General features: G+C 41.9%; 1 protein-coding gene across 19 annotated transcripts in view; it reads left to right on the top strand.

Moving 5' to 3' along the window:
- Positions 1 to 20,949, top strand: part of ABLIM1 (actin binding LIM protein 1) — a 182,314-nt gene that overhangs the window by 56,260 nt on the left and 105,105 nt on the right. For 5 of the 19 annotated variants that reach the window (XM_046942951.1, XM_040702468.2, XM_040702467.2 and 2 more), the window contains exon 1: positions 19,642 to 19,921. The exons of 13 other annotated variants lie outside the window; for them this stretch is intronic. In XM_046942951.1, the coding sequence (XP_046798907.1) occupies positions 19,906 to 19,921 (16 nt within the window). In that variant the 5' untranslated portion in view covers positions 19,642 to 19,905. Of the gene's footprint in view, positions 1 to 4,884; positions 8,601 to 19,641; positions 19,922 to 20,949 lie in introns of those variants that run through there. One more of the 19 variants, XM_046942949.1, reaches the window with a different exon arrangement.

The raw sequence follows: 20,949 nt of genomic DNA, 5'->3' as shown, positions 1-20,949 counted from the left end.
TCTCTGTCAGTTACTATGAAGTCTGCATTGTGGAGAGCATTACAGAATTTCTCTTCTCAGCTGGAAGAAAAATGTCAAAGTTCAAATAAGGTGAAGGAAAGAGTCTGGTTAAAGGAGTTACATTTGTCTGCAGTGCCCTCCCTCATTTGATGCTACCTTTGTTATTATTTGAAAAAGCAAAATGAATAAGAAATACAATGCTGTGCTATTTTAATGAACCATTTCTAACTCTTGGAACCTTTAGTTAATACAGTGCAGTTTCAAATCTTTATTTTGATGGTTTCTTTTAAGTGGTTCTTTACAGGCTGAAGTGTTGCATAGCAATGACCACAAATAATTAGAAAACAATTAAATATTTTGACTTTTTTCCCCACTGCATTTATTTGCATCTCAGAAATCAGCCTGAATAAAAATACCAAAACACTACTGAGGACTAAAACAAAACACAAGTAGTTTCCTACTGAAAATCTGAAGGCATGCCAGCTTCTGCCTGGATCCTCTTTGTTAATTATTCCCTAGGGTGGCTTAGGCGGCGTCTCTTTAACTTCAAGCGTACTGCATGGCCCCAGGAAAGTCGGGGGATTATTTATAAGGTTGGAGGTACGTGAGTGCTCGAATAGTGCTGCTGAGTCAGTCGCTCAATTTACAGAGTCTTAGGGGTGCAGCAGTATTAATATTTGTGTTTCATATGGCTCTGACCATATCCTGCTGGCAAAATGACATCAGTTGTCAGCAGTTACAGCTGTTGTTTTTTTCTACCTCTGTGTAAAAAGGATAACTTCTGCTATGAGAATGTATGTTGCAGTGTTCTTGATGTTATGGATCAATAAAATTGTCTTTAATTGTTCTGCCAGAAAATAAGATGCTGAGCCACCTTACCTTGCAAAAATGCAGTAGGCCGATCCATTAATGCACACGCTGACATTTTGTGTCTGAAAGCAGTTAAGGATGGAGATGTCTTTTTTTTCCATGGCTAGTCAAAATAAACATTTGAATTGGTGAAGTAAGGTAAATAGCCTTGGTTAAATTGTGCCTTTTGTCTTAACCCAATTATCTGCACTCTTCCAGTCTCAGCAAAGCAGAGTAGCAGTGATGTTGCTCGTTTTGAGCAGAATGACTTAACTAAAAATGGAATTCTCAGATCAGAGAAAATGAGCAGAAGTATTATGTTTGCCTTATCTGGTAAGAGAATTCTGCAGGGAAATAAGGACTTCTGGTGTTAAATAATGGCTGCAATCTATTGGAAAATCATTAAGAAACGTAGTAATTAAATTGGAAGGTAATTAAGATCAAGGAAAGCACTCAGCTATGCTTTATGTGACCTCCTTTTTTAATGCTGTGCAGATACTTCCTAAGATTTTCAGTATCTGTGCTGCTTTTGTACCTTCCATTATCAGAGAATCTGAATGCTGCAGTCCTTACCATACCCACTGCTGCAGGTGCCTTTAGGGACAGGGAGCAACATGGGGAGCAGTGGTGGCAGACTGTGGGTCTGGCATAGGGATGAACAGGAGGGCTGTGGGAGAGCAAGGCCTGTGTGCTTCTCACGTTCCAGGCTGGCACTGTAGCTTGTCAGTCTTACTTTCTTATTATTAGTCAAACTGTTTATTAATAATTTGAATAACTGATTGAGGAAGAAGATTATCTGGTAGCTGTGATAGCATTAAATGCTATAAGTGGATTTCAGGGATCAGTACTTACCTTAATGTAACATCTTACCTATTGCCTTCAGTCAATAACAAAAGAAATAAACCAGTATTGCAGGTGCAGGATGACCAAAACAGCACTTCATTTCTGAGTGGTGGACAGGACAGTGTGCACTTGAAGTCTCAGAAAAATGCCTCTTAATTTTGTTCCTGTGTCGAACCAGTTCCAGTTTTGAATATAAGAACTCTCAGCTTTCTGCTTCCAGAAACTGGCCATTTTGCATCACAGATTGAGGTTTCAGTTGCATGTCTCTGCTTTACATTTCATATCATATCATAGAATGGCCTGGGTTGAAAAGGACCACAATGATCATCTGGTTTCAACCCCCCTGCTATGTGCAGGGTCGCCAACCACCAGACCAGGCTGCCCAGAGCCACATCCAGCCTGGCCTTGAATGCCTCCAGGGATGGAGCATCCACAACCTCCTTGGGCAACCTGTTCCAATGTGTCACCACCCTCTGTGTGAAAACTTCCTCCTAATATCTATCCCTAAACCTCCCCCTCTCAGTTTAAGACTGTTCCCCCTTGTCCTATCATCTATCCACCCTTGTAAACAGCCACCCCCCTTCCTGTTTATATGCTCCCTTAAAGTACTGGAAGGCCAGCCTGGTAAGAGAAACAGTTTTTATAATGGAAGTCAGTAGATGCAAGTTTTCTGCAGAAGATTGACAACTTTCTGCTTTTCAATCCTTTTTGATACTTGTAGTCGATTTTTTTAAAGGGTTTCAGTTGGTGAGTTTATGAACTACATGGGAAGTTATTTTTTTTTCTTTACACAGAACTGTAAAAAGAGTACATCAGCTTCACAGATGACTTCTTAAAACAAGTAATTTATTTGCAGTATTCTTAGTGATGGTGGCTTGTCCAATATAGAAACCCAGCAGTTATGAAATCGATTTGAGCTGTTCTTTCATTTCCAGTGGATGTGTACCTTTTATTTGGGTTTTTTAAGGCTTTCAGAGGTAATTGACAGTTAGCAAAGCACTGTCTATATTTTCCCCCAATATCATGTAAATATTTCATTTGATGATTGATTTTTTTTGTATACTGTTTCAGTGCTGATAATTGCACATGGTGGGCTTATCCAAGAAAGAGCTTGATTAGATTTAATCTCAAGAGCATTGTTTTTATGTTTCTGTATGCGTTATCTTAACAGGCATTGCTTCACTGAAGGATAAACCTGGGGGATGCTGGGGCTTAGGGAAGTGAGTCAGATTCAGTTTTGGAATGTACAGCAAAGGGAAAAGCTTTCTCAAGAGCCTGTTATGCTGTCTGTCCAGCTTTACAATGCACTGCAAAGCTTGTCTTTTGTTATTTAAGGCTCATGTGCCATGAAAGTTATCATACATGGTTGATAACAGGAAGCTGAGCACAATGCTTTAATTCAGCTGAAAGATTTTGCAAATGTCATCAGCTGGGAAAGGAAATTGTTACCATGTGGTCTTAGTTAAGTCCGAGATAGAGCTGTGTTTTCTTTTTTAGTCTTGTTTGTGTATTGTACAGAAGGCATAGAGCATAAAGCAGCATTTTGTATGTATTTTGCAATGAACACCAAAAACAAATCAAGAAATAATATTTGCTTTCTTATTTCTGAATTAGTTTAACAGAATAGCTTTTGTATGCAAATCTTGCTGTTCCAACATAGTAATCCAGTTTGCATTGCATCACCTTGGAGATCCCTAGATGGACTTCCAAAAACTTCAAATTTGATGTAGTAAAAGATAATGCAAACATGGCTTCCTCATCTTCAGTATTTAGGCTTGTTTCTACCCTTTGGTATAGACATTCATAGATTTCGTAGTGGTTCTTCAGCACTGTATTATGTATATGTGTGTACTGCACAAACAGGTGTTTTGGATAGAATTAGCTAATTTATTAGTTAAATGTCAGTTATAACAGTGAAGAGGAAATCTTGACGTAGCAACCTATATGGAAGGCTAGTGCTTAATTGGGTTGCTCAGCTAACACCAATCACTTTACCTTTGATCTCACTTTAGCCCTTTTTAGTTAGCCGCTCTACTCTATTATTGCCATTACAGAGCTGTTCTGTATATTTTTTTGTGTTAATTCTCTCAGAGATGATCTTACCTAAGTCATGCGTAAGCCTCGTGGTTGAAACTGATGAACTATAGACCTATGGATGTAAAATTCATATATGGATCCTTCATAGCTGGTAGCTATGAAAACCAGCAACACCTCTGAGTTATTTCTTAGGAATATTTATGCTTTTATAGACAGGCAATGGTTGAAGTAATATCAAACACGAATGACTAGGCTTTTGATCTGTTGTTAAATTGACATCCAGATGCACTTGCAAAAGAGGGACAAAGACATGAGCTCTACCACTGCAGTTGGCCCAGAGGACTGTGGAGTCAGTTCTCGTTTGTTTTATTCCCATCTTTTGACCATTTGTTTTATTGTTGAGATAGAACCACTTCCCCACACTTTCCAGTGGAAGCAGTGTGGGTTGTGTGTGTGTCCTTTGCCAATGCACATGGTGGGTTGCTTTTTGGATTTCTCATTGCCTGTTCATGTTAGGCAGGTGAAGATAGCAGTGTCATTAGATTGGCTTCATGCTCCAGTGAGGGAGTTGGAGCTGTTGTCTGTGGCTGTTGTGCCTCATTTCTTCTGAAACGTGTTGTGCAAGGAAGTGACAGGAAGTGATGTTTATGTGTGGGCTCTTTTTATTGCTTTTCATCCCCAGCATTGTGGGGGGACGCACGTATGAGGGACTAGAAGTGCTCTGCCAACAGTGGACTTGTCTGCTGCTGGAGTGTGTGATCACCTTTCAGTAATGGTGGTCATTCTATTTTTGTGTTTGCGCTGGATGGCTATTTTAAATATCTCACTGACCTGAACACCTTCCCAATAATATTTCACATTGTGCAGAAGGAGCATGGATTTTATTGCATTTTGAAAATAATAGCTGTAAACTATTGGAATCTAATAACCTGAGATACCTTTTTAAGGACTAAAACATGATTACTTCAAAAGCCACAAAGTAGCTTTGCACTGCCGGTTCTCAGAGCTCAGCAAATTCTATATAGTGTCTGAATTATTAATGGAGATAAACTGGAAGAGAAAGCACTGTAGCCTTATCAGTCCCAAGCAGGCAGTAGTTGGTTGGTTCTGCAGAGAAAGGCAGCTCCTTCTGAAGCAATGAGTGAACAGGTGCTTGGGGAGGAACCCTACGGTGAGAATGGCTTGTGTCAGTATGCGCGGAAGATGACTGCCTGTTTTGGACATTTAGGTAAACCAAATCAGATGTGCATGTGGATTATTTGGTGTGCGTTATGTCACGGAACTGTTTTGTCAAGCTTACAGTGAATAGCTGAGTGTCTGTCACCCTGTAAGCGATTTGTTTGTGCCAAAGGTGGAAAACCAAGCTGCATGCATGGCGTCATTGTGCAAGAAGTGGAAAGCTTTTGTTTCCTTTCCGTGTGAGAACTCGGTCTTTTGCTTTCCCTCTTGCTGTTTTCTTTATCTTAAAGTGTTATTTGGGGCTATCTACCTCTGTATGTGGTGTGTTATCCTCTGAAGTGATATGAGGAGGAAAAAGGAAGATTTCTTTGTTTTACCTTATTGTCTGTGTTTTTATTTCTGTTTTTCCTTTGCAGGTAGGTTTTGCTGAACTACGATGATTGACTGATTTAGTTTTGTTTGTTTTTCAGTACAAGAATAAAATCGCACTGAAATCTATCAGCAGGAAGTTTAATTGTGATGACAAAAGCTATTAAGGACAGCACATTTCTGTCCTCTACTGAGCTAAATGACCAGTTTAACTCTGAATGTAGCTCAGATGGGAGGGCTCTCTTCAGCTATTTTAGCCCTTGGTCTCTAATTTGTGCTGTTTTTCAGCAGAATCCTATAGCAGGTGCTTGCTACTTGTTGTGCTGTTTATCTAATGATTGCAGTCAAAGTTTGCTGTTACCTCTGTTCTAGTAACATTAGTAGAGCAGTGTAATCCTGGTTGTGTATTTTTGCCACAGGGCAGCCTGTAGTTTCAGCAAAGTGAGGCAGGGTTGAACAGGAAATGGTCTAGAGATGAAAGGAAGCATTTATAATTAAAATATTTATAAAACTAGTAATGAGATCAAATATTTACAGTAACTAATTTGCCTAATTTCTGTCTCATATCCAGTCCCCTGAGAAATGTCAGTCTGAAAAGTGATGGTACGTGCAGCTGTGCTCTGTGAAGACTCAAGCCCCAACACTGTGTGCTCGGAGGAGGCATGGCTTTGAATTGGCAGTCATTTTAGAATATTTTAATACTTGGCAGATGCTGAGGAGATTTCAGTGCTACTTCTGGGTTGGGCACCCACGGCTCCTGAGAAACATGAGGACTAAGTTGCGTCCTTATGCTTCTGTTTCCCTTCAGCAAGGGCATTAGAAATCAATCTCTTCCATTTAATCTTAGGGTCTTAACATAAGCAGTAGGAGCTTGCCACTGTCTTTTTTGATTCTGGCTGAAGCCAAATCCTAATGCACAAGGTTGTCTCAGACACTGACAGCAGTAGTCAGCCAGGAAGGGGAGATCAGTGGAGTAGCCTCTGAGAAGGGTGACCTTATTTCCAATAATTAGTGTGCTGAATGTTTCTATGGTGACATGCTTGCCTAAACTGAAGTATACCCATGTACCCCCCCCACTAATCCCATGAATTTTTATGCTGGAAGGAGGCCAGGTGGTGATTCAGTGTTATCCAGGAGGGTAAACATACAGAAACATCTCCACACATGGTTAAAAGCACCAGTAGAGGCTTCATATGTCTTTTATGGTGTATGACTGTGGGAAAGGAGTGCAGTTTCTTCTGACGAGCACCACACAACAGATCATACCGGTTGGGTACATCTTGCATTAGTGGGCACAATGACTGTCTAGGTATGCATTGCTGAAAGGTGGCAATCAACCTGGCTAGAGCAGAGCTGGCAGTCACTCAGGTCTGTGCAGTCAATGAAGGACAGGCTTTTCTACTACGTTTTAGGTAAACAAACTGTCACAACTGTTGCAGGAATTGATAAAGTTACTGCAGAGCTCACCTGCCAGCCCTCTGAGAATTAAAGTGCCGGCAGAGTTATGTCAGGCCAGCAGTGCTCTTGCTTCACCTACCTACCCAGGGCAAAGTCCTCCTCGAAGTGTTGGTGAGGTTGGGTAATTGGCACTGCTTTTGCCAGATGTGTGTACCCCACTGACATCTTTGCCAGTTCTGCTTTGCTACACTGAGACATGAATGCGCTCTGCTGTGAGTCAGCCCTCTGCTTTAAGCACAAAGTGGTGATCCACCTTCAGCTGAAGGAGCAGCAGCTGTGGTTACTTTGGGAGATGAGATCTGCCTGTTGAACTGTGATTTTTGGGTTTCTTGATATGACAGAAAAGTCCTGGTACTTATACAATGAAAGGCAAGTCACCTCACGGGGAAGGAAAACGGTGTGATAGTAGGTGATGGAAGGCTGAGTCTGTGAGGTGGTCTGTTCTTTATAAAACAGTAAGTAAAGCAGTCTTCTCTTCCAAGCCTGTTCCCATCAGTACATAGAGCTTGAACGCTGGGTCTGAGAGGAAGAGTTTTTCACCTTCAGATTTAGCAAAAGCCTTCCAGGCAACAGTGCAATTACTGTACCAAGCCATTCTGTAGCTGTATCCAACTTCTGCTTGTTAAGGGGAATTGGCAGCCTGGGCTGACTGTTGTCTCAGGGAATGCAGCAGAATACAGAATCTGAGGATGGCCCCGAGCAAGGACTTGTCTGGGGTCCACCTGTAACTCCCTGTTCCACATGATGAATGTGGTTTACTTTTTCATTCCCTTTTATCTTTTGCTTTGGAATTTCCTGTGACTTTCCAGAGCCCAGTTGATGATTAACTCTGCCTTTGCCCAGGGAGAAATATTCATTAGATGATTAGATTAGCAAGCCACTGGAATTGGATTAAGGTAAATACTTCTTGTAAGTGAAGCAGGAAGAGTTGGCACAGTATCTGCAGAGCTTCTCCTGTCAGCTATACAGGAAAGTGGAAGGGAAGAGCTGGTGAGCCAGTCATGAATAGTTAGGGGAAAGCTTAAGTGCTTTTGTGTGTAATAGTCAGTGAAAGCTGCGGGCAGGATTTCTCCAAGGAAATCTGCTTATGAAGTAGAGTCAGCCAGCCTTTATACACTCCATCAGAGACGAGCATGCTCTACCTTTACTGTAACCTTTTGTCCGTAGCACACGTGCAGACCTGGCATCAAAATGGGGGCATGGTAGATTAAAAGCACAGATGTGCATTTGTAGCTTACGATGATGATTCCTCCCTAATAAGATTTTTATCAGAGCGAGAGTTTTTTGTTTGTTTGTTTTGCAACTAATCCTCTTACGTACCTCAGATAAATTCTTTCTCTTGTCCTGAATATTAATCTGATTTTTCAAATACTCTTTATGGTTTTGCTTCAGACTTTTGCATTCCCAGGGATGAGTAGCAACTGATTACAATAGTTTTAGATGGCAGTCACCTGATGAAGCATACTGTCATAATCTCTTGAAGATAATCACTAAAAATATATCTTCCTTAATCCCCTTTGCTGGATAAGAGAAAAAGAGAAGGATTGATAAGGACAGTGTGCCACAGTGGTAGGCTGATTGTGCACTACGGGTTGCTTTCCGTAACTTCTTCCCAATAGAAATGCCATCTTTCCCCATCCTAAACAGCTTCGGGAAGCTGTGTGGATCGAGTAAAAGTAAAGAACTGGTGCTGGAAAAAGTGAAATACAGAAATTCAGTCAGAAGGATGTCAGTTATTGAGGATGGGGATATTGCAGAGGTCCTGTATCTCATTCCGAAGCAGAGCTTACTGAAGCAACTGCCCTACTTGAATCCAGATGACTACTACTTGTGCGAGCGGTTATTTGGTGGTCCTGAGGATCTGGGTAAGTGAGGACTGGCATCAGAGCATGACTTTTGTTCAGTATACAGATTTAATTGCTTTACAGCTAGCTTCTTTTTTGTGTAGCAACAAGATGCTTTGTGACAGGTGTGCAGAAATATTTTTAGTTACCAACAAGAGAGGACAAGAATTTATTTACTTATTTTTAGAAGTAGAATCTGAGTAGTAAAAAAAAAAAAATGGATTCAGGCTCATCTCTCTCTATGTGACTATCTAGGGAAGAAGGAGGCATTAATATGCTGAGGTACTCGAGTTAGAAATACACCTTTTGAAAGTACAGCATCATATGGTGGAGTGTTCCAGACCTTTCCTCAGGGTTTTGTGAAACTCTATTCCCTTTTGTTTTAAACCTATTGCCAAGTAGTTTCGATCAAAGCTGCCTAATTTCTGAATTGGAAGAGAAGCTTAAAGGTCTTTCCCTGTTCATCTTATTGCTTGTAAATTTAAAAATATAAATAAGACATAAATATTTAAGTACATTAATATATGTCACGTATCTGTGAACCTGAAAAAAAGAGGTATCATTCAGCCTTGCCACCCTCCAGTGTTTCACGCTGGCATTCTGGAGAAAAATTCCACAGACACTTGAGGAGTTTTTTGTAAAGTTTTGTGAATTTCAAATAGAGAATGGAATGAGCAGTGATTGAGTGTATGGTCAGTCCACATGGGACTCCAAAGAAATGCTCTGTTTGTTGCCATCTTTTTTGCAGTTTTCTTCTAATTTGTATGGGAGGTAGATCTCTCTAGAAATACACAGTTGTGCAATTCTTCACTTATCTATGAGCTTTTAGAAAGGTACTGAGGCAGGTTCTGTTAGCATTATTTTGTCATCCTACAGTTTGGGTGCCACTGTTCAATAGGATGGATGTTATGGTCCTGCTTTCCAATGGTGTGGCTAACACTGAGAAGTTGCCAGGTATCTGATGCCTCAGCTTTGCTTACGTTGCAGTGTAAGTGGAGTCAGAATCAGCTGCTTAAAACAGAATTAGTGAAATGCTTACTGAAAAGGTCCTGGCTGTAAAAGCTGTATTGTGACTTTAAGATAGAAAACGCATGAAGCCATTTCTTAGGCCATGTGACTGCTTGAGGATTAGGGTGCTTCAAGTACCAGAAGATTTAGCAGCTTATATATGTTCCTGAAAGACAGCTTGCTGTCTGTATTTGGCTTTACAAATAAAGATTAGAAGTCACCCCATCCAAATCATTTGGAGACTCAACTAGTATTTTGCTTGCTCCTCATAAGTGGAATTATAACCACCAGGAAAGGCCCATTTCTTAGGGTTTTGGAAGGTCAGGAATCTTCTCACAAGTGCAGAGCTATCTAGTATTCAGGAATTGAGTATTTGGAGTCTCAGGGATTTAACCTGTGATATGCTTATCACTCAGCATGACACTGTTGGTTTCATAAGGGAAAGGCTGGAGCATCACACAGGTTAAATGGTGGCATGATGTAGGCAGTTAGGGGTAGTTTAAAACTGAAGAAAACTTAACAGTCAAAAGAGATTTCAAATCACTGTAAGGTAAATGCAGAGTGCGAGTCCTGGGTTTCATTTGGCCAGCAACATTTGCTAAGCAGCCTTCACTCCTGGTTCCAGGAGAGGTGGAGAGGGGCTGCTTCCCAGGGAGAATTGCCAGCATGGTGGTTCTGAGCAGGCAGACCTGTGCTAGCTAAGAAGACCTACTTAAACATGTGGCTGGGAGTCTCTGGAAGCAGGACTCCCATGCAAAGAAGGCTGTGGAAAAACGTCTGCTATTCGAGACAAGCAAAGTTGAAAGCTGGTTGCAAAATAGCAGGGGAATTTCAAAGAGAAAGTTGACTTGGAGCTGTATGGTGTTGCTTCTTGTCTGACATGCTGTCTTCTGTAGTTGTACTTGATCCCATATGCAGCCTTTCGTCTTTTCCTCCAGCCTGAATTCTGTTTGATTCAGCAGTGGCATACACCTGAGGGAAAGGAGATACGTGCCATATTATCTAACCGACCTCCTGCATGAGTTTAGTAACTGTTTATATAACAGTCTTAATTTAAAGCAATGCTTGTGAGAGTGACTGCTTGTCTTGGATTGGTTGGGTGTAAAAGAAGACAGAAGGAAGTTGGGAGAATGAGGAGGTGGGGGAGTTCAGAGTACATGAAAGCAGAAAAGTGGTGAGCCAGGGAGCAGATTGGACTGTTACAGGAACATTTATAATGCACAGAGACACTGTGAAAAATGGGGACTTGTGGTAAGGGTCTGTGTGTAATGTGTGTATCTTTGCAGGGACAGAGATCCACATGGTTAAGTGAGGAACCATAAGGAGGTGTGGTGCCCTTGAGAATTCCTGGCTGTACAGACCTGATATAGAAGGTCCAATTATAAAATAGTAGCTGCAGCATAAGCATTTGAATGAATCCACTCTATGATCCAACACGTCATCTTGCTTGCATCAGTAGGGTTTTCTTGGGGTGTTATAGTAAGAAAACTGGAATACAATACCCATGCTGTCAGTCCCCAGGGAAATAGGTGTTGTTTTGTGCCACATGGCCATTTTCCATGCTTAGTGCCAAGATCTCCCTGAAGTTTCTTTGTTACCAGTCTCTGTTGTTACCTGGAGGAAAACAAGGAAGATGCAAATTGAAAAATGTTTTAATCTTTGTCCTATCTGCTAGTGGTGTTTTAAGGAGCTCCCTGCAACATATGTATTTGATATGACCGATGGCCATAGAATTTTAATAGTGCTGTATGAGTCTGTAAAGTGTCTAGAGCTAAGCAATGTTGAGTCTGGCAAGTGGTGATGTGAGAGAGAAAAGTCCACGTTCTGTTGGTATCACAGTAGCTGGCACTCGTTCTTTAGATGCTGGCACATGCTGTGCAGGCTACTTGTGTGCTTCAGATAAGGTGGCTCTGCTTCTTGATAGCTTTTCAGATGGATTGCTTCAAGTGAGTGGTCTCTCCTGGCCTCAATCCCTCTAGTACTGTCTTTATAAAGTTGACTTATGTGATGGAATATGGAGTATGCCTTAAAAGTCTGTGGTAATCCAGGGCTATGAGCATTATGTCATTCTCCTGCAGAACGGTATCTGAATTCAGAATGGTCCCGATCAATCAGCGATGTGATTTGAAATCGTGCAGCTGAACTTCAACGAATACAGATCTGGAATGTTGGACTTGCACAGATAAGAGACGGAAAATAACTACCAGTCCTCCAGTAAAGCACATGAAGAATAATGATACTTTTCACAATATAAATAGAAATCGATTTCACGAAACTGCTGCAAAAAAATCTATTCTTATCCTGGAATGCATTAGCAGGATATGTGTACAGCAGGGGAGATGGCTCTTTGTTACTGAAGAGACCTATGCTGGGTACTGCCTGAGGTTTTGGATAGCACGTTTCAGGAAAGATTCTGATAAACATGAAGAAAACCAGTAGAAGGCAGTGAGAATAACAAGTTTAGGTGAGAAGACTTTTGAGGAAATATTAATAGAATTAGATGGACTTAATCCAGAAGAGTAGAGATAAGTGAGGGATTTAGTCAACCATCGGGTGTGTAAGGGGTTGTCAAATAGAGATGTTCTGCATTGTACTGGGAAGCACAGAATGAGATTAGCTGCATTTGCAGTGGGGAAGATCTAGTTTGCATAACTGCATAACTTGACTTTCTGTAGATGCAGAGAAGTGGAGGAACAGTTTGCCAAAGCATATTTTGGAAACTTTTTGGAGGTTTTTATGAATGTTGTGAAGAATCTAGGTGCTTGAGCCCACCTGCCATGTGGCTATGTGATCTTCTGTTTCTGTGATCACAGATGGTCAGCTAAGAGCCTAATGGAGTGCACTGATATTTGTCTGTTTGTTGCATTATTAGTTGTTTTTGAGAAGCATGTGATCCCAGTGTCTTGATCCAATTCAGATTTGCAGGAGGCCATGTTTCTCCCTCCTTGAAATCTCATTCTTATGGAGACAACTTTGCGGTTTTATAGTAGAGATTAATAGGCACTGTGCTGTGTGCTTTGTGGCCTGAGCATGTAATCAAGATCAAGCTGTCACCCTGGGAGCAGCCTCTGTCTCTCAGGTGCTTTTCAGCACCTCCAGAGATTGGTTGCAAACCCATTGTGCTGCTGGTGCTCAGCTGGAGTTCCACACGAAGGGTCACGTGTGGCTGGTAAGGCTCAGCCAAGCACAGCTAAGCTGCCATCCCCTGGGCTTCTGCACTTGCAGAGCCTCTCTAACAATTACTGTCACCAAGTGGGAAACCCAGCTTTCCTCCTGGCTGCACAGTGCCTTGCTGGTACCCTGCTGTTACACAGCGAGGGCTTGTGCATGAGCTGTGCTCCCAGCTTAAAGTGTTCTCTCTCTCGCTTGTATTAGGGAAGCTACTTGCTTCTCTACCTTCCGCTGCAGTGACAGTGCTGTTGTGCTTTGGGTCCTGCAACGGTTGCAGGTGTTGAAGAGGTAATTGCTTAGTTCAGCTTTAGCAGAACAAAGTTGCTTTTCACTGCTCACCCATTAAATGCAAGCAGATGTTCTCACCTGTCTTGCTCCAGGATTCACAGCAAGTGGCACAGCAGGAAAGGTTCGTGTGATTTTGTTGTTTCAGTATTTATTATGCTAGGGATAAATGTGCTTCTGAAAATAGCTGAGTGCTGGTTTTGTGCTGGAGTAAGAACAACTACCAATGTTAGGGCCTAAATGTCTTTGGTTCTGTAATTGTGCAATGACAAAAAAGAAGAGGAGAAGGAACAGTTAATTAGAACCAAGTCTTTCTCCCCTGCTTGCTTACAGCATCTCTATTCCTATTTAATCACTGTGCCATTTTTAAGTATTCAAACATTTAAAGTTGTCTTAACTGCTGGCTTCCTATTTCTGTTTGCTGTGGGCCAACTCACTGCCAGTGCTGAAGATCAGTCCGAGCTAATATGCTTAGTAGTACATCAGTGGTTTAGCATTAATCTTCATTAACGTAGCATGGGTTAGGTCAGAGCAACTGACTTCACCTCTGTAGGACTCATTGCTCCCTCTCTGCCTGAATTATTAGCTGCTCTTTATCCAAAAAACATGGAATTTGCAATTCCTACTTCACTAGATGCTAGCAAGAAAAAATTAACTAAATTAGCTTTAAGTAGAAAGAAATAATGAAAACGTGAGGGGGGTTTGCTTCCTATATGGCTATAGACAAAGGTAAAAGCAGTGTAAAGATTTCTGAGGGGAATTTAAGCCAAGTTCTCATTTGCTTTGTAACTCCATTATACTGCTGGATGCAGGCAGCTGTGGTTGGAAGGAGTGTGTTGTGGCCCTATAACCACACTGCTGTTTGCAGGAGTCCTCCTTTTTTGCTCCCATCGGTGCAGCTGTATAATCTCAGTGTTTTCAGCACAGAGCTGAGAGCGAAGCACAGGCAGCTCCTGGTTGGGGTGGCAGCAGGCCAGCACAGTGTGGGACCAGCCCTGTGCTGCTGGTGGGCGCTTGGCCCCTCACCTGTGGGGTGGGTGAGGGGGGCCTGGGCAGGCACATCTGAGGTGCAAGCTGCCTTCAGGCTAAAGATCCTGTCTTTCTGCTGGTGGGTAAAGCATGTGGTGCTGGGATGGGGAAGAGAGACATAGCAACTGCTGTTGCTTATCATCTGGGAGCTGTGCCTTTGGCCTGTGCTCCAGTGTAAATATAGGGGCGGTGTATATTTAGTGTCCATGTCATAATTTGCCTCATCTTCAGGGACTGTGGACTTCATTCTCATCTGCTCTGTTGGGTGTTACGTTGTTGAGGCATACACCAAAGGGTAATGCTCAGTGAGATGCTCCATCACGTCTCTCCAGACTGCAAAACTCAGAGCTTGCTGCTTTGCTCTGCAAATGAGCTGATGGGCAGCAAGCTGCTTCGATTTGTTCTTTCATGGGCCTCTCATAGAGAATTTCTTCAGGCTGTGGAGAATCCCTGTCGCTGTCCTGCTGATTGCAGTGAGCACCAAACTCCCTGACAGGCTATGGAGGTTATTCTGTAAAGTTAATCCAATTCTGAAGTGGATTATCAATATCAAATCTCCTTAACCTTATGCACGTACAGTAAAGCATGACACTTGTATATATTCTTTCCTGTCAGCAATTCCTGTCTTCGTGCAGCATTAAGCAGTAATTGTCAGATGGTTACTGACAGTATGTGCATATTTTTGTCTGCAGCAATGCTGGTTGTGATTGTGAATTCATTAGTCTAATTCACTTTATAGCAGGTGAATAGTGATGATTTTGTGTGGTAAGTTTTCAATAAACGTACTTAGAGTAAAGCACTGTCAGTAGGCATTGTTACTGTGCTGTATCTCAGTTCAAACGCCTGCATAGAGCAGAAGTTCACATGGGTGCTCCTGAAGTATGATCTCCTGTCTAAGGATTAACAGTAATGTAAGCAGTGTGGCAGTCAGTTATATCAATAATACAAATGTGTGTTCAGAGGTAAATATTTGTACATGCCTACTGTGAGAAAAGTCTCAAGCAGTGAGCTCTGTATGTTTTTGGAGTCGCTGCAGAGAGGTATAATGTAGCCAGCTTTCCTCATCTGTTTCTAAAGAGAAGATGATCTGGAGGTTCCAGGTGCTGTTTACAGAAGCTTGTGCGTTAGAGGCTTCTTAATGTTTACAGCAAAGATGAGTGTCTGTTTCCTTATTTTGTCTTGCAGTAAATAAAACATCACCAGTTTTCTGTTTTATCTATGTTTTTTGCTATTCTGTTTAGCGTAATAGCAGCCTACTAAGTAGGTCTTCCTTGCAAGAACCTCAGAAAATCAAATTTTGTTTTAAGAAATCCAGAATAGTACTAGATCAAAGCCTGTGAAACACCTAATTCCTGAGGAATCTAATTTTAAGAGTATTACATGTTTGTACTTAAAAAAAAGAAGTCAACTGTCACATCACCTCAGATCAGAATGAAATCCAATGCTCTGCTAGATCAGGTGATGCATTTGGCAATTTGTTTTCCTTACTGTAAAAGAATGATGGCACGTGATTGTAAATGCCAGTTTTACAGAGTGCTTTCAGTTCCAAATAGTGTGATGTTGATGGCAAAGAAAAGAATAATAGAAAACTTAGGGACAGGACCCAGCCCATTGGACTTTAATTGCCTGAGGGTTAGCCTTATTGTCACCAGGTTCCAAGCAGGGCAACAGGGGGGAGAGGAGGTAGGGTTGAACCTGGAGAGGCAAAAGAGCAGTGCTTGCAAGAGCAGTCTTACCAAACACCTGGGAATGAACACCCAGCTATTCAGATGTATGTATGGGAACAGTTTTTTCATGTACAAGCTGAGTTCTGCTCAGCTCTGTCTGAAAAGCTCCACTGAAATCATCAGCTTTGCCTGAGTCAGTTGCTTGCTTTCTTTTGTGCTGGAGTCCTTCACAAGCATTGCTGCTTGTGCTGCTTTCAAAGGTTGGAAAATGCATCAGTTGTCCAAGTGGCTGAGGAAGGCACATCAAAAGAACAGACTGCTGGACTGGGGTACATCCAAGGGGAACAGAAGTCAGGAAATACTTTGTATAGCATTCAGATGTTGCAACTGAAAACTATGTTCTTCCACATCAGGACACTGGGACCACTGCAGGATTGCAAGAGATCTCATGTTGACAACATCGTTTTTCCTCTGAGCAGGCATAATTGGGATAACAACTACAGCAATCGGTGTTTTTGCAAAAGCTCCATCACTGACACTTTGGAGAAGTAGTGACTTAAACTGACTGAGGCTATGCAGCGGTGAAGCTGTGCAAGCCCATGGCAGGCTCTGCTGTCAGGGCTGTGCCAGGCTTTTTGCTGGAAGGAAAAAGACATCAATTATAAGATATTTTCCTGGATGTTACTTAATAGTACAACTTCTCCCTTTGTGATTCCTAGCAGGCAGTTTCCATCACCGATGGATCAACAGAAGATGCAAGTTTTTAAGGAGTTTTATGAAAGCAGTGTTTTGATACTCACAAGCCATGGCCTCATCTATGAAGAATGAGAGCAAGATAAAAAATACAAAAGGCGACTTTTGAATAACAAATCTGAAGTCATGCCTAAACTGCTTGGCGTCTTAACGTGTGCTTTTCCAATATTATCACTGTGCAAGGAAAAGCAAAACACACTGGTTAACTCTTTCACTTTGTGATCTCAGTATGACCCCCCCATGTCCTTTGCTGAATGTGCAGGGTACGTTTCATCATGAAGTAGCAGTAATGTACTTATGCTGTGTAGCTATCCTGTACTCACTGTGAATATTTCATCCTGGTTGTGTTTCAGGGAAACTGTACTGAAGTTATGGAGTGCAAAAAGTTTTGTAAAGAAAAAAAGGCTGTTTTTCTTTCTTCAATATATGCACCTCTAAATAACAGTAAGCATCAGGGTTGTGTTTCAGGAGTTGCTGTCTGTTTGTCTTTCCTGTCTGGTTTAGCATTTATGGGTAGGTCTTGAATTGTGCAGCAGGGTAAATTTCTGTGTCAGGCGTAGAACAATGAGATTAAAAGAAAAAATCATCCCAGTTTAAGAAGATGTTATTTAGAATACCATCTGATCTCTATATCTTATTACTCTGGAGTCAGTGGCATTTGAGTCCTAAAATGTCCGGCCTAATATACTGCAGTCTGTATTTTTGCAGTGTAGCACTGCAACTTTCCGTGTCTGAATGATGCGATGAAAGCTTCTACTCAGCAATGGGCGAGATGAGATACAGCGGTGCTAATCTCTAACACACGTGAAAAATGGAACTGATGAACTCAGAGGACAGAAAGTCCAAATACCAGCAGTCATATTCTTTGCAGCTGCTGGAACAAAGAAATGAATGGTAATCATCACAGCCCTTTGGAGGGTGTCAGATCTCAGCAAGGAGTTAACAACATCCATGGATGTAGAGCATAGACTGTGCTCTGCACATCGGCTCAAATATTTATGAATGAAGGTCAGATGTGGCCCTTCCAAGCTGCAGTCCCCTGACTGTTTACAAAATACCGCTTGAAGAAGAACACAACCAGGCTGAGTTACAACCTGACTGTGTGTGTGTGTCAGAAATGTGACACAATGAATTTCGCCCAGCTGTGGTGGGGCTGAGCCCAGCCCTGCACTGGGGCTCTCTGCTATTAATAGCAGCACTCTGAGTCACAGAAACAGCAATGTCAGACTGCCGGGCTGCACCTCGCTTACACGTTAGGCTGCTAACAATAGAAAGCCAGCCGAGGTTTGCTAGAGGATAACTGCTTTTTTTCCATACATGTGCCTGAATCTGTCAGTCTCCCTTTTTAATTTATGTGTTTATTTATGAAAGGATATCGTTGAGTAAGTTGGATCTTTTGCATGAAGCAGACTCATTCATTTCTTTCTGTTGTTCTTGGTGGTATTTATGCAAAATACTTAGGATTTATTTACTGAAAATATTTTTAATGCTGGATGTATGTTCTGATTTAGCAGTGTGTGTCAGCCATCTGGTTCTCTGGCTGGTTGATGCCTACAGCCTGTTTCTTTAGATCAATTTATGTCTCCCTATGTATAGCAGTATTGAGACGGAATTCTCGCATGGAGAAGCGAGTTCCAGGTCAGATTCAACTCTAAGAAATAGAGATTCCTTTGTCTTGGGGCTGTACATAGGGTTTGCTTTAGGATGCTGTCTAAGTTGTTCCTCCTCCACGTAACCTAGACCAGGTACTGCTCTGAGTTGTGGTCAAGTTGAAGCTGTAACCCAATGAATCTTCCCATAACCAAGCCTGGAATAACTTTGTCTTCAACCCAACTCTCTTCTGCTGAGGTCACCTTTGTCCTTGGCAAGTCAGTTCATTTTCCTTTGTCATTTTCTCCACCTCTAAAACAGGTATTAAAATGTACTGCCCAAGGGAAGGCATGCTGGGGTAAGTTTGTGTTGGCAAAGTCACTGGTGGCCAGCTACAGTGAGGAATAGAGTTATTTATAAACAAGGAAAAAGCAGTGTATAAATACAATAGTATTGTTACTTGATACAGGTAGTACAAATGTATTAAAAATAAAACATGTTAAGTGCTTTTAATGAGTATTCAGGATTCTGAGTAATCATATTTCAAAGCTTTTCTCTGTAACTAGGAATAAAAATGGGCTTGCAAAAATAGAGCTGTGGTTCTCACCTAACTCTGAGCTGTTACCTTTTAATAGAAAACAGAAATATTCCCTATTCTGCTACAAGACTGTGAGACTTGGTAATATTGTAAAGAGTTTGTTTGTGTGGTTTTCAACCTCAGCTTACTTGACCAGTCCTTCTCTGGTAGTGTTTAGTGCCTGAAAAACCAAGGCTTGGAAGGCTGGTTTGATGTCCAGAGTCATCAGTGGTGAGGTGCTGGGGGTGAGCTTCGCCCCAGCAGTGCTGCTGGTTCAGTATGCTGCTCTTTCTTCTCAATTCCACGAATCCTTACAGCTGTTGTCCCAAAAGGAGTCACAGAAGAGGAGCTGGAGCTTCCAGGTGTTTGGTGACTCAGAGTCCACAGTACTTGACTCGCACCGGCTTGGCTATAGTACTAAACCCAGTTGCTCACTGAGCTTACAGTTCCAATACTCACTTTATTTTAATTCTTATTTCAGGTAGTGAGTAGGGTCAGCACTCCCAACTTGTGGATATTATATGTGTTCTTTACCATGGTCAGGGGACACTGGGAGATTGTTTATGACCGTGCTTTGTGTTTTGTAATTGCCGTTTGGTAACAGTTTTAAATTAAAACCAGAAGTGGATTGAGTTTTCACCAGAGAAAATCCACTGTGCTGCAGCCTGCCTCAGGGTTTGCCTGTGTGCATCTTGTATTTCCCTTTCTCATCCTGGCTTCGGCTGGGTAAATAAAATACAAAAGCCCTCACAGAACGCACTTCAGCTCTGTGTATGTTTGAACAGCTCCCCTCTTTTCTCCCACATCTTCTCACTGTCAGCCTTTTGCCAGTCGCTTGGGAGCAGATTATTGCCAGCTCAGTTCTGCGAGGGCAGAGGAATGCAAGGTGGTGTCAGCAGCGGGAGCCGCGGCCATGGAATCCGGCATTTGTTACGCAGCAGCAGCTGAAGCGGGTTGTCTCAGCACAAGGGGCAGAGTCCGCACACGGGGTAGGAGCTGCAGGAAAAGACCACCGTGGGAGAAGATAAGAGGCACACAAAGAAGAGACAAGGCGAGCGATAGGACTGCATCCAATCTTGTGGGCAATCTGAGGAAGATAATTAGCTGGAATAAGCTCCTGCTTTCTTTTTTTCTGTTCCTTTTTTCTTTTAAATCCATCTCAACCAAAAGCTGCTGGAGAAGAGGTTGTGTTTGAATTACTTCAGCTAATTCTTGCTGCTTCCACGACGAAGAAAACTTGTTTGCCATGGTGAAAGAAAAAGGTAATTCTGTTCATTGACAAACTGGAATTGAGAAGAACTAATGTGCCAGCCACAATTACCTGAGGTTTAAGCCTTTGCATTTGAAATGAAGCATGTCTTCACCAACAGTTTTCCTTTCTGTAGATGTGATGTGCCAAAACTGCAGTGGGTTGCTTAGATTGCCTTTGTACCTGTTTCCGTAAGGGTAGAATCCACCTGAATTAAGGTGTTTGCACAGCTGGGTTCCTTCTAAGTGCGTATGTATCTTTATTTTCTGTGTGATATACCTGAATTTTGCTGTTGATGGTTTGTTACCTGTGTTAGTCACAGCTCAAGAAGCTGAACTGCCAAAGCAGTTAACTTAAGATAAACACATTCAGCAAGCCTGGACACAACATGGCCATGTCTAACCTTTTAATGAAGAGGTGAGTTACATGGGAATTTTGTATCGGGTTGGACTTTTGCAGCAGTAAATTACAGGTGTTTCAGTTCTGCCTGTAAATAACACATGAAGCCGGTTACAGAAGCTGGCTGAAGAGTTTGTGTCATTGTGGTGTAGTTGCTCACAGAGCAGTCTGTACCCTTCATTGCATCGTGACGATGTGAAATAGATGCAGAATTATATTTGAGTAGTGGGCTGGATGTGCTTTTGGAGCATTGCATTATCACAGATTCAGACTTACCCTCTGTTTTATGAAGAGCAGGGACTGTGTTTACTTTTCTGGGGGCTCTGTGGAGGATCACACGTGATGAATTCAAACTGAGTAAGAAACAAATAAAAAGTAGTTATCTTGGATGAGAGTGAGTAGTTTTTCAACTCTGAACACCTGCATTATAATCTCATGGTATAAATGAGGTAAACTGAGTGAATTTAGCCTCACTGGGTTTACACTGGAATGAGTAGGACAAAATCTTCAGTAGTCTGCCATATTGTATCAGATAGATGGAGAGTTGTAGTCATAAGCATTATTCAGGCTACCAATGGCTTTTGTTGATGAGAAGTGTAAGCAGTATTGGCTGTCTAGCAGATCGGAGATCCACTGCTTGAG

The sequence above is a fragment of the Gallus gallus genome, chromosome 6 (genome assembly GCF_016699485.2).
Source record: "Gallus gallus isolate bGalGal1 chromosome 6, bGalGal1.mat.broiler.GRCg7b, whole genome shotgun sequence".
Taxonomy (NCBI): domain Eukaryota; kingdom Metazoa; phylum Chordata; class Aves; order Galliformes; family Phasianidae; genus Gallus; species Gallus gallus.
The sequence above is the reverse complement of the archived record's forward strand: the minus strand, read 5'-3'. Positions and strand labels throughout refer to the sequence as shown.